General features: G+C 45.8%; 1 protein-coding gene across 1 annotated transcript in view; it reads right to left on the bottom strand.

The window, feature by feature from the left end:
• Positions 1-770: 770 nt before the first annotated feature.
• The window catches only part of NIBAN1 (niban apoptosis regulator 1), a 134,304-nt gene continuing 120,910 nt past the window's right edge, over positions 771-14,164 (bottom strand). The window contains exons 11-14 of the mRNA XM_069459724.1: positions 13,281-13,391; positions 11,233-11,340; positions 7,119-7,230; positions 771-5,424 (exon numbers count right to left, since the gene is read on the bottom strand). Coding sequence (XP_069315825.1) covers positions 4,322-5,424; positions 7,119-7,230; positions 11,233-11,340; positions 13,281-13,391 — 1,434 coding nt within the window. The 3' untranslated portion in view covers positions 771-4,321. The remainder of the gene's footprint in view (positions 5,425-7,118; positions 7,231-11,232; positions 11,341-13,280; positions 13,392-14,164) is intronic.

Here is a 14,164-nt window from a genome sequence, read left to right as displayed (position 1 = left end):
CTGTAATCCTAGCACTCTGGGAGGCCGAGGTGGGCGGATCGTTTGAGCTCAGGAGTTCGAGACCAGCCTGAGCAAGAGCGAGACCCCATCTCTACTAAAAATAGAAAGAAATTATATGGACAGCTAAAAATATATATATACAAAAAATTAGCCGGGCATGGTGGTGCATGCCTGTAGTCCCAGCTACTCGGGAGGCTGAGACAGGAGGATCGCTTGAGCTCAGGAGTTTGAGGTTGCTGTGAGCTAGGCTGACGCCACGGCACTCACTCTAGCCTGGGCAACAGAGACTCTGTCTCAAAAAAAAATATATATATATACATATATATATATATATATATACTCTAAGAAAAAACTCTGCACTTCTTAAAATGGATTGATTATTGCGTGCTGGATGTTTGGTATAGACAGAAGACAAGAAGAAAGTAAGTTGATGCCATGCTGAGTGTCCCCACCACTGCTGGACTTGATTTCCCCAACATTGCTTCCTCTCTTGGCTGAAGCTGTTGGTGTAGCTAGCGTTAAAGCTGAGATTATAGACAAGGTTTGGGCTCTCCCTGGCCATGTTCACCCTCATAATTTGAGTTTGCGGATGTCGGGGACCACGTCTACTGTGTTCACTTCTGTTTCTCCACCACCCACTGGAGAGCCTGCATGTAATAGATACACAGTCATTATTTTTTGGATGAATAAATTCATGGAGAAATCAGCAACTATGGATATGGTGAGTAAATACTGTTTTATTTATTATATGATTACAGAGAGAATGAATGTTTTGCTCAATGCTACCCACTGAAAATAAATGTAAGTTTGAACAGCAGTTCAATTATCGCAAGAGTAATCGCCCAGTGCTGCATTAGGGATGTGATCCAATTCCTAGAGAAGTCAGCATATGCGTTATCAAAGCGTAATTACACCTGACATTAAGTGGCTTCCCTGTAGATTCCTTCCTGACAACAGAAAAGTAAAAATTCCATACTAACAGCAAGAGTGATTCACCTTTTCATTTCTCAGGGCTGTTCCTCCCAGCTCAAGTATGACATTTGCTTAAATAAATGACATCTGGACAGCTCTTCAAGGACAAATATTTTATTAGGCTATAGGCACCTGGCAAAGTAAATACGTGGTTACAGAGTGTTTTAAGTATTTACTTTATATAGTGACCAGAAAAATCAAGCCACAGTGTAGATTTCTTTTCTTGAAGTTGCAGACTGTAGAAGGCTGTGTTTTTATAGTAAAATAAGACGGCCCACGTTGCCAATTTATGTTTAAGTCAATGATGTTCTTCCTTCCCTGTGTTAACATTGCTGTGTAGCACATATCACTCAACACTTGTTAAAATGCATTAAAATCACTTTTGTCTGGGAGAATTGTGAAACCCTTTGAAATCACTAGCTCTGATATGAATGATTACAACACCAGACTTGAGAATCTTTATAATAAAATGCATAAGGTCTGAAAGCTTTTGGAAAAATTGGAATCTTATTTTTGTGGTCTCCAAAATCCATTTTTTTTTTTTTTAAAGAGAGTTTACACTATATAATGCAAGGCATACTGTCTCTGTTCCAAAGGAAAAATGAGCTCATTTTTTTTCAAGGAAAATATTCTTTCTTTGTGAAAGGTCAATAGTAACATAACTAGTTTAAAATCATGAAGTTTTAGCCAAAAGCCATGTCTTAAGGTTTTATGCATTTCTAATGTCTTTGCCCATAGGAGAGATCCCCAGAGCAGCACACAGAGGTTTTTCGTGCTGCTCATTTAGATCACAATAACCTTGCTCCAATCTGCAAATCACTGAAGCAGCACATACAAGTCTGTACAAAAAGCAAGATAAACTCATTGTAATAGGAAGTCATTCCATTCCATATGTTAAAATGAATACACAATATTTCCAATGCACTTTAGTTTCCTGTTCCATCTTCAAATGAAACAATCGTCTTGCTTATTCTAGAGACCTTGTCTTTTGTGAAATATGTTGAGAAAAATTCTTGGACCGTGTTCTTGAGTGTGTCCTGCCACTTAGTGCCCGGTCCTCTCTGGCCCGCAGGATGGATAAAGGAAGGGCACTGATGTTCATCTATTCAATGCAGCGAAATGCACTTTCTTTTAGGGTTGAAAAAAAAAACCTCTTAGCTTTCCAGCGGGGGCAAGAAGCCCTGAGGTGAGCAAAAGGGAGGAAGCTGGGAAACTCCAGCGTGGAGTCAGCCTGCCTTGGAGAGAAGGGCAGTGTTTGTAGGGCCAGGCGCTGCGCCTTTGGCTCCCTGCCTTACTGGGCAGTGGAACTGGCTGGCTGCTCCTTGGACTTTGGACTTAAGACTCAACAAGAGCAGAAAGTTCAATTAAAAACCGTCTGTCTCCCTGCCTGACAGCAAGCCCCAAGTCAGCCCAGCACAGCAGGGTGCCAGGTGTGGAGTTCCCACGTTTCCTGAGCTGCTCCTGTGCCAGGCACCGGGGACATTAAAGTCACTTGAGGAGGTAGGAAGCCATTATTCAAAGCTGTGGGTTACTAGCAGGAAGCACAGATGATGACTAAACCCTAGTTTCTGTCCTTGAAGACAGGAGCCGCTGGGAGAGACAGGAAGTAAACATAATTTCAATGCACCGTGCTAAATGACAGGATATGAGTGAGGCCCTGGGTGAAGCAGGGACCAAGGGAGAAGTGGCCTCTACCTTCTTTACCGACAACGGGATCCCTCCTAGACATGAGGATCTAAACACCCCAAGAAAAGATACAACAATTCAATACGTGAGCATATGGACACTGATTGTTATTCATTATTTATCACCTAGAAACACAAGAAACGCTTCATGGAAGGGGCCGAGGAACATTTTAATTCCTCGTTCAATGGTTGAACTGTGGGGCAAATTCTCTAAAGCACTGATACAAACTTACTTGATGGTAAAAACAGACTCTTAGGACAGGATGTTGGGATGGGATATTAAAATCGATGGAAAGAAACTTCAAGATGTAGTACCTGGGACTGAAACTTTTGGGAAATAATCTGGCATTTTTCTGAAGGATAAGAAATAGAACAACTCTTTTTCATCTTCTGCAAGTTAAGTCCATTTCATCTTTAACATTAATGGTTATAGGTCATGATCAATTTAGAAGATGTATTTGTGTCTATTTCCATTAGCATGTAAGTTCCAGGAGGAAAGAACAGAGTCTTTCTCGCTGTGGTACTCAGAGTATCCCTAGAGCTTGGTACCTGACAGGGACTCGATTAACTTGCTGAATGACCAAACAAGTGATTTCTACTTTTGATACCTTGGCTTTTGTCTTTATCTATTTATTTGTTTTGTTCCTTTCTGGGAAGGAATCAGGACTGTTTCAACGGAAAGAGAGAAAGCTGTCATTGTTTGAAACTTAGCATGTTTTCTCTTCTAGATCAAATTCCCTGGGGCCTTTTAATGCATACTAGAACAAGCACCTTATCTTTTTTTTTTTTTATTATTACTAAGCCCAGTACAGTACGTGGTGTGCAGTAGCTGTTCAAACAATGTTTGTTTAATTGGTAGGCTTTAGGCTTGACAACTTAGTTAAGCCCTTCGCTTAACAGGCTAAGGCTAATCTGGAATGCTGTCAGGCTCCCACACACCAAGGAAATTTTCTTGCCTCATCTGAATTTTCTTAAAAGGTGATTAATTCCTAAGACTCAACAAGATTAATTAATAAGAAAGTGATAGCAGGATTAGTAACAAGCCAGCCAGTCCCACAACCCACACCTACCTCCCTCCATTTCTCTCCATCTGCGGGGCACGCGCTGGGCTCTGTGTGGCTGCGCCCGGCAGGGTGACTGCTCACGAACTACTCGTTCTTGCAGCCTGACTGTGGACAAAGGCTGAGTCCTGAAGAGACGGTGAAGTTGGTATAGTAGATGGTGCAGCTGGAGTCGCAGTATACATTTGCATCCATATAAGAAATTAAAAAGCCTTAAAGTGCGTAAGAATATTGCACCACGGAAACGTGCAGAGTGTGTTGAAAACTGTGCTCTGACTGTCTTCTAAGTCTTCACTGCAGTACCACTCCCTCCCTCAGACACCCCGGCTCCTGGCTCCCGCAACCCAAGCCGGCCATTGCCTTTGTCATTCCTGTTGAGACACTAGAGCAACAATGCATGGGAGAACAGCTCAATTCCACAAAGGTTTGCCTCGGTCCTCACGCCCTGCGTGCGTTTCCTCTGCTTTTAGTATTCAAATTAAGGAGACTGTTAATAATTTTTTTTTTTTGGTAAAAACTCACATGCAACCCCTAAGTGTGCCCATACTATAACCCTTTGATTGGCTTTGTCAAAGAAAGACTTTTGCCAAACTGTCCCTCTCGCTATTCCAACGGCTGCTCTGGGGAGCTCTCCGGAGCACCTGCTGACTCCTTCACGTCGTCTTCCTGTGTGACTGGGACATCGGTGCTCGGAGAGTCCTCTACCAGCCACTGGCACTCGTGAACACGGGCAGGCTTGATCTCCTCTGCACTCACGCTGGCCGGGACCTGGCAAGTGCTGCTTTCTCCTCCCATCGATTCCTGCTCCTCAGAAGCCTGGCTCTCACGGGGACAGACAGGGCCAGGACCCAACCCGCACCCTTCCTGCAGCACGGCCTCTCTGGCCACCACACCCTCGGCCTCTCCTCCCTCCTTCGTGACCAGCGCGGAAGCCTTCCCTGCAGCCTCCCCGGCCTCGGCCGGCTCCTCTGTGGGGCCTGGGCAGCTGGCACCCTCGGGGAGCCCCCCGCAGGCCACCCCGCCACCGGCCTCGGTCTCCAGAAGAGGAGGACGGGCCTCCCTCTCACTGCCTTCACCGTCTTCCAAGTTGTCCGGAACGGAGGCAGCTGCCTGGTGGGCCTCAGTGGAGATTTGGGTTTGTTCCTCTCCTTCCTCATTTTCTTGGGGAACAAGGGTCTCCCCATTTGCATCTTTCTCAGTTGCTAGAACAGATTCCACCGGGACTTCCACGGTCTCCGTCAACAGCTTCCTGAGCTCCTTCAAGGAGCCTGAGGCAGAGCCGGATTCTGGCTTTTCATGGGTGGGTTCTTCATCCTCAGGGGCCCCCCCAGACCCCAGCTCTGAGCAGTGTGTGCCCAAGAGCCCTGCCGTGTCCTCGGCAGCCACAGGAGTCACAACAGGGTCACCCATTCCTGAGATAATCACTTGCCCGGCCCTACCTGGGGGAGGGCTGGGCCCAGGGCGAGGAAGGCCTTCTCCTGGGGGGACCCCAGGCTGCTTCTCCTCCGCCTCCTGGAAAACCTCATTACTCAGGGTCTCACCGCCCAGAGCGCCTGGCAGAACGGCAGGGGCTCCCCTGGCAGGGCTGGCCTGGTTGGACCCTGCGGGGATTTTCAGATCCGTTAAGCTGGACACGCTTTCACTGGGCAAGGCCATGTTGTCTTCAAATAAGTTGTGTTTCTTCAGGACAGCAGCTTCCTTTATCACTGAAAGATAACAGAAAACAAAACGTGGCATCAACACCTTGTCCTGGCCCACCTGGATTTTCTGGTTTTATCGAGAAGCCACAAAGTCCCGCTCTCAGCCTCTCTGGCTAACCAAATTTCTCCATTTCAAATACCGCCCTCTTCCAGGTAGCCCTCCCTGAAGACCAAAAGGCTGTAAACTCTGTCCAAACTCTGCGCCTCTGTAGTGCTCATTCATTCACTTACTCAAACAGCAAATGTTTGCCGGGCATCTCACATGGCACAGGCACCGGGGACCCAGAGCTGAATAAAACACGGGCTTTGCTTTCAAGGCACTCATGGTCTACAGCAGCATCGTCTGTATCACCCAAGGAGCCCCCATCACATTTTATTAGCTGCTAATATATGTGGCGCTAGTTTGTCCACCGGACTGAAACTCCTCTGGGGCAGGGGCAGACCTTCCGCTTCTCTCTTTTTCCCACACTGCAGACCTGAACGTGTGATATGGACCCAGTAACGAGAGAGCCTTGTTGACCTGAAGTGTCCCAAATGAAGATCTGGGAAAAGGTCTTGAGGGAAGCAAAAACAATGACAACAGCAGCTGACACTTTTGACCAGAGGCTCCTGCTTATGACCGGGCAGGGGTCGTAGTGCCCAGTAATATCACATCCAAGGGGCGCCATTCATACCGAAGACCACACAGATTTGTGTTTTCAGCATAATTTTGCAGCAGCTAGCAGTAGAGTTTTCTTCTCTAAGGCAATCTGTATATTGTGACAATTTTCTGACACAGTGAAGTGCCTGTAGGAAAGCAGACTTTCTCTCCCATCCAAGTACTAACCAGGCCGACCCTGCTTAGCTTCTGAGATCAGACGAGATCGGGCAGGTTCAGGGTGGTATGGCCATAGATGTAGAAGTCTTTTTCTACACCCAAAGGTGCCCATGGTGGGCTGGCAGTGGTTGGCTGAGCCCTGCCTTTATGCCAACTCTGTGCTGACACCTTCACATTCCTTATCTCATTGGATCCCCGGTGATGAGCTACGGTGACCTGGGGGCTTGTGCTTGGTTAGTTTTCTTTGCAGAGGAGTTTGTGTGATACTCAAGACCTTCCAATGGAGATCAGACATGTTTTAGGCCCACAGTGGATGGTGGCCCTCTCCAGCATATTTTTGTAAAAGTTTTCCTATCCACGCTCCAATGCCAGGCAGGGCCTGATTCCATTCAGATGCTCGAGTGCTAACAAGGTTTGCAGGGTACTGTGTCATCACCCTGTGCCCTTCTCTGTCTGGCTGGGTGAGGCGAGGAATGTGCTGAGAGAGCAGGGAGACGCCTTGCTGCTGGAGTCACCTCCTCCCGGCTCTGTGCCCGAGAAGAGCCCTTTTTCTTTTGTCATGACCTATCCAAAGTTTAATCTCGCTAAGCCTCAATATTCTCATCTGTAAAATGAAGCTGAAAATTCCCATCTCACAGAGCTCATATTTGCACCAAAAGAGAAAATAAATATCCAAAGGGCCAGCACAGTGTGTGCCGCATCGTGAACGCACAGACAGGGCGAGGGTCCTTCCTGCTTTCCGCCCCCCTCCTGGCTGTCTCTCCCCACCTCGCCGACATCCCTTTCCTCTGCCCGTTTCTTACCTTACTGAGTCCTATTTTAGGAACCACCCCCCCCCCCACTCTGCGGGGAGTTCCTTCCAGCGCCAGGTGACCTTTCTTACCTTTCAGGGTTTCATCAAGGAGGATCTGGTGTAAAATCTCCTCGTAGACATTTTCAACGTGGATCATGTTGGTATGATCGGCAAAGATGAACTGCTCGTATTTCTGAAGCTCCTGGAGAGTGAGAGAGAAGACAAAGGGGAAAAGGCTGAGATGCCCGTTCTTAGAGGAGATCTGGAAAGGGTGGCTCCCCCTCAGGATGCCCTTCTTGGGGTGCGTGGGAGGAGGGCGAGGCTGGCCCAAAGGCAAAAGATGTTTAAATAACAACTTAATTCAGCAATAGTTTATTGGGTTCCCTTCCATCTAATTCACTATGCTGTGACCTTGCCACTTCTATTAATGGTCCGCGATAGCAGGTGGCATGATCCTTTGGCAGTTCCCTTCCCTTTCCTTGTACTGGGCACACATCATATGCTGTTCATGTGGGGAGACGGCAGAGATTTTTGATCATCTTAAGTCCTCATCAGTGGATTTGAAGCCTCCGTTTCCCCCTCATTACCAAAGTGCTTCCTTCTTTTTTTTTTTTTTTTTATACCAAAGGTACTTTACCAAGGTATCTTATATACAGTAAAATGCACAGATTTTAAAAGTACAGCTCAACTTTAAAATACATCAACATATCCAGATAACCACAACCCAGATTAAGACAGAGAACATTCCATCGCCTCCCTCCATTCCCCGTTCCAGACTTCCCCGAGATATAAGCATCGGTCTGATATCTATCATGACAGAGTAGGTTTGCTTGTTCTTGAATTTTATATAAATGAAATCATACATTCTTTTGTGTTTGTTTTTGAGATTCCTCCATGTTGCTGCATGTGTCAGGAGCTTGTTCCTTTATATTGATAAATGGCATTCATTTTATGGATAAACTAAAATCACTTATCCATATTCCTATTGAAGAAAATGGAGATTTTTCCACTTTGTGACCTTTATGAATATAACTGCAATGGACATTCTTGTACGTATTTTTTTGTGGATTTAAGGACCTATCTTGGGTATATATCTAAAAATGAGGCCGGGCGCGGTGGCTCACACCTGTAATCCTAGCACTCTGGGAGGCCGAGACCGGAGGATTGCTAGAGGTCAGGAGTTCGAGACCAGCCTGAGCAAGAGTGAGACCCCCATCTCTATTAAAACAAAAAAAATAGAAAGAAATTAGCCAGACAACTAAAAATATATAGAAAAAATTAGCCAGGCAAGGTGGCATATGCCTGTAGTCCCAGCTACATTGGAGGCTGAGGCAGAAGGATTGCTTGAGCCCAGGAGCTTGAGGTTGCTGTGAGCTAGGCTGACGCCACGGCACGCTAGCCTGGGCAACAGAGCAAGACTCTATCTCAAAAAAATAAAAATAAAAATAAAAATGAGTTTTCTGGGTCACAGAGTAGATGTATGTTTATTAGAATGGGGCCCCTTTTCAGGTTGGGACTCTCTAGTCAAGGACTCTTCAGGAACACTCTTCTCTTTCCCTCCAACCAGCCCTGACACTCATTGATTCCCTCGAACACAGCCCAGGCATGATGCAAAATCCCTTACCCTCCCTACCTTCCAAGGGTTTCCAAATGGTTTGCTTATTATCACAGCATGAGGACGGGGCAGGGATCAAAATGTACCAAATCATATCCCAGTGATTAATTTAGTAATCTTTGTACCTGGTGGTCCTGGGGGAGGGCTCCCCACAGGTGGCCCTCAGAGAATCAGGGACTTGACAGTGGGACTTGATGCCTTTTTCCTGGAAGGATAGGATTTACTGCAGGTAATCAGACACTTCTCCGTGCTAGGACTTGGGGGTGCTGTGCCAGGACCAGATCACAGCAGGCAATAATGGGGTCCCTTTATACCCACCCAAAAAGAAAGTCAAAGGATTGAAGAGACATGAGTTTCAATGACCCCTAGAGGGTCTATAAGACAGGACTGACACGCAGATATGGAAAGAGCACCGCCCAGGAGACTGAGCACTCCCTGGCCTAGCCGTGGGCCCCTGGGTAAGCCACACAGCCACCCTGCCCCTCTGCCTCCTCCTCTGCAAAATGAAGGGCACAGGCTCATGGTCTTCCTCTCCTCATTCTCCCGACTGTCATTCATCCCTCAGGACTGGATGAAAGCATGGCTCTGGGAAGTCCTCTCTGACCCCGTAAGCAGAGTCTGGCACTTTCCCTGGACTCCTCCCCATGAGGCTCCTGCTGTGCTCCTCCCATGGCAGCCTGTTTGCCTGTCTCCTGCCTCTACCCTGTGAATTCTGGGACAGCAGGGACATTGGCCTGGCGCAATGCCTGGATCATATTTAGTATATATTTAATACGTGTTTGCTGGGTAAAGAAACAGAAGATGTTTAACATTTCCACCAGCTAGATAATTCTGTGGAAAGGAATAATTTCTAGGGACATTTATACTGCTGTGATGTGCCCAACTTTACAAAACAGGTCTTCTATATTGAATTGATTGAACTGTGCCATATAATTAGTTCCCTGGGCCCATTAAACTGGCATTCCTAAGGGTGGGTCTTGGAGAGTCAGCATTTTTTTTAAAGCTCCCCAGACAATTCTAATAGATAGCTAGGGTTGAGTACCACAGATCTAGGAAGATGCAACTTCAAGAACCAAGGTAAACACACCTTATCAAAATAAAGGTTTCTTCTATGAAGGAGATAATCCCCTAATTTATCTATTCTATAAATCCAGATTTTTAAAAAGGTCTTGACACCGATACAATGTCCTTCATTACTAGAAACTCTGGGTCACAGGCTCCTTTGAAACCAGTCTCTCTTGATTAAAAAATGACAAGAGCCTCTCACAGATAGGATACAACTCACTCTGCTGATGCTTGGAAAGAGGGGGGCTGATGAGAAGGAGAACCCTCTGTACCCTTCTCCTCATCTGGGAGGAGATGGTTCTGAAGCCCCCAAACTACCTTTGGGATTGAAAAAGAAAAAAATCCTAGGTAGAACATCTGTGTGCAGACACGTGTCAAGGTGGACCCGTCCCCATTTGAGCTGCTGAACTGTTCCTCTACATAAAGCCAACAGATGGTCAGATAGACAGATTCCTTGCTCCCCTGGCTTATTCAAATCCTTTTCTATTAAAGAAATATGCCCCCAGAAATAAATGCCAAATACTGGATATGCTGATGAGCGTCTGAAGAAAAACAGCATTTACAGACTATAAAAGTGACCAAAGACATGTCTGCAGTAAAATAACTCATGCAAAGGATTTTAATGTTCCAGGGCTTGGAGACGCTCCCAGCTGCCAAAAAGCCCTTTATAAATTCTAAAAACCTCTTTATCATTTGTTCCAAGAGGGAGCAGGCCTTGCAAATGTCCAGGCTCATAGATCATTTTTGAAATGGAGAAGTAGTAGTAATAATAATAATAATGATAGTAGTAGCAGGAGTTGATACCGTTTACTGAGCGTCCACCGTGTTATAGGCGAGTGTGAACTGGGTTCAGACTCTGGTGGTTACCAGCTCTGTGACTTTGGGTCAGTTACTTAATGTCCTCATAGGGTTGTTTTCAGGCTCTGCTGGCCCATCACGGTGCTCTACAGACTGAGGCACACCTTCATAATCATGGCCGTCACCGGATGCCTGATGTTTGTAGAAGCTTTAAATGGTTTCATTGATTTCATTAAACAAACGTTATTGGGTTTAACAGAACAAATATCCTTCTGTAATCATCTTACAATCTTTTCAGGACGTAACGGTCAAGTTTCAGGAGACATGTTAGAGCTATGAGTCATACTATTACATAATGAGGAAAACCTGATAGCCTTTCGTGTTCTATGTCAACCCTTAGCTTGGCTCAAATTCAGATCATCGCCCTTTGAGATTTTGTCTAATCCAGGGGTCGGCAAATCCGGCTAGTTTTTTGTTTTTGTAAATTTAATCTGTTTATATATATCATCAGTAGCTGTTTTTGCTCGACAACAGCAGAGATGAATAGTTGCAACAGAAATAGTATGGCCCATGAAGGTTAAAATATTTTACTATCTGACCATTTACCAAAAAAGTTTGCCAACCACCCCCTCATCCAGTCTGTTTTGCACGTGCACCATCGCAAAAGAACTTGGAACTTCAGAGGCAACAAGAGCAGGCGCTCCTTGGAGTAACCCATCCCCTTACTGGTTTGCAGGTGGATGCCAGTGCCTTCTGCACGGTGGGAAGTGTGATTTGAACCAGAGCCTCTTGAAATATCTTCTTCCGGATGGAGCTGCTGTCATAATCATATTGCTGTCAATACAGAAACATATGTTAAATAGCAACATTACAATCTGTTGACTTTCACTTAAACAAAAACCTCAGCCACCCGCCTCCTCTTTCTTCCTTCCCCTAATTTCTGCAAACATTTGCATTACCAAGGTCTCAGAGATCTTTCTATGTAATTCCCTCACACTCCAGGCACGGGTATGACTGATAAGGACCCCTCTCATCCTCTCCTCTGACAGATGTGGAAACTGAGGCAAGACAGAAACAGAGTAGTGACTTCTTCTGTATTACAAAGAAGTTGGGGCTAGACCTGGGGGGTGAGTTTGTACTTCGTCACCCCTGTCCCGGGTGGGTGCATAGGAGCCAGGATCGTCTGTTACTCTGCATCCTGGAAGCTGGGTTGGTGGGTTGTAATGATTTCCACAAGGGAAGAGAGGCCTGGCTCATAGCTCCATTAACACTGTGACATGTTGACCAAAGCAGTTCAGTAACTAGAACAAGAAAGATGATGATTCTCTCTGCTCTGCATTGAACATCCAACCTTGGAGACCAGGGTTTAATTTTAGATGTCACCTCAAGGCGATCACCGACAAACTGGAGTGTAGTCACAGGCAGGTGAGCAGGAGGGTCAGGCCAAATGAAGAATGGTTAAAGAGATGAAGGCATTTATACGGGAGGTAATAACTCGGAGTAAAATTATAACTCTATTCAAACAACCCAATGCTGCCACGTGGAAGGAAGTTATGAACAAAGAGGGTAGAACTGGAATTACCAGTGGTGAGAACTTTGGTCTAACATAAGCAAACATGTTCTTGCAGTTAAAAGTGTCCAGAGATGAAATGGGCTGTCCTGGGAGGAAGACAGCATCCTGACACTGGAGGAGTCCAGGCACTGGTGGGATCGCCCCTGGGGGGCACATTCTTAACACTGGATGTGAAGTTGAACTAGAGGCATGCTAAGTCCCGTTCGAACCTGAGGTCCTAATATTTGAACACCTTTCTACTTGCTGCTTTCTTCCTTCTCCTTCTGTCTGCTGAAGCACTTAACACTGATACTACCTTTTCTTTCAATTCAATTGCAACTTCGTTATTATTTGTGTTAGCATGATCAATATTGCTTTTAATCTCAACAGTTTGGTTGCTAGAATTTCCTATCACGTCCAAAATTCAGGAACCACCCCTAGGCTCTGTGGGACTTTGACCTTCTGTTCCAAAGCACTGTTCAGGGGGAGTAGGAGGTAGTAATACATTAGTAGACTAGGTGTAAGGAGAGTTTAGCTTTAAGCTCACCATTCACTAGCCTGCTTAGCTTAAGTGAGTCACATTCGCTTTTACAGAGTCAGTTTCTTTATCCGTACAATGGGGACATATTCTAATTATCTCATAAGTTCTTGTGAGAATCAAATGAAACAAAGTTAGGTTAAAAAACCTTTAAAATATGCCACATATATGCGAGCTTCTATTATTAAAACCATTTTGGTATATGCTTATGCAGAAATACATTTAAAACCATCTCATACGGCAGTTATCTTTTCCTTGGAATATTTCCTTTGCCATGAGGTTTTGATTTTTCTTAAAAACATTGGGCAATTTAATGGATTTTACTATCCTGTAAACTCTTTGAAGAAAGAGGTTATGCCTGGACTATTTTTATATCCCACGCAATACCCACAATGCTTATAGTGGACAGCCAATAAATGTCAAGTTCAGAGTAAGCTGGGACGCATCCCTTCTAGCTGTGGGTAATGATGCCGATGACCCTAAGTAGCCACTAGATGGCAGAACAGGCATGAAAGTGAGGTTTGAGGCACTTGCTGCCGATTAAGAGACAGTCACCGGTGCTTTGGAGAAGGAGAGGAGGAAAGATTAGAGTGAAGGAGAGAACGTGGTATTTTCCTCTTAACAAAAGAAACAGGGGTCACATTCTTGTTTTATGCTTCCCACAAACGAGAGACCAAGTTTTACCTTTAAGACTCGGAGCTTCACCTTCTCGATGGCAGCTGCAGTTTTGGAAGCCTCTCCTTGCAGGTGCGGGGAAAGCAACTGCTCAAAAGTGAACACTGCGTTCTCCATCAGCTGGAAACCAAAAGCAGCACAGAAACAGAACACAGTCAGAATCTGGGACTGCTGTCCTCAGGCACGTCTAACTGGGCTTGGAGGGCAGGGCGGGGATGAGCCATCTGAGAAGAGTCCCCTCGGGCGCTCCTCTGGGGTGACCCAGGGCAATGTCGTCCCACTACCTGAATCGTGACAAAACAGCTACTGACCACAGTGGGGTCAGTAAGAGGTTGAGAAACACACACGCATGTATATATGTATGTGTGCATACATGTGTTTTTTCCCATCCCCTCTCCCTCATCTCTGAACTGGAAAACCCAAGATCGTGGGACTGAGAAGTCCATCATCTCCCGTGGTCATTTTTCTTCCTGCGTTCCTTACTAGCTGCCAGGTATGCTATCCTGTTAATGGGTTAGGGAGCTGAGGTGGGAGCATTCTCCCCTCGTAGGTAGACGTGAGCCATCCGCAGCATCTCTCCTTCCGCATCTCTTCCTGCCTCTGCAAGTCTGGGCAGGGAGGCAGGGTGAGGGCTCGGTGGAGACAGTGGCTGACACAGTTGTGGGTCAGAAAACGGAAGTGGCTCTGACATCTTATTCTCTGCACTTTCGCCTGTATCCGCTTCACCAGGGTCCAGCATTACCAAAGGGACTTCTGTTCAACTGTTGCCCAATTTTGCTCCTTGTTCCTCTTTAATCCTTCACAACTCAAGGGTTAGATAAAATGTATCGCTTAAACCGGCCCATAACTTTTAAGGAAAAAAAAAATGCTCCTTTCTTCCCCAAGCCTGTGAT

This window comes from Eulemur rufifrons, chromosome 27, assembly GCF_041146395.1.
Source record: "Eulemur rufifrons isolate Redbay chromosome 27, OSU_ERuf_1, whole genome shotgun sequence".
NCBI classification, from domain to species: domain Eukaryota; kingdom Metazoa; phylum Chordata; class Mammalia; order Primates; family Lemuridae; genus Eulemur; species Eulemur rufifrons.
This window is presented reverse-complemented; position numbering and strand designations above follow the sequence as displayed.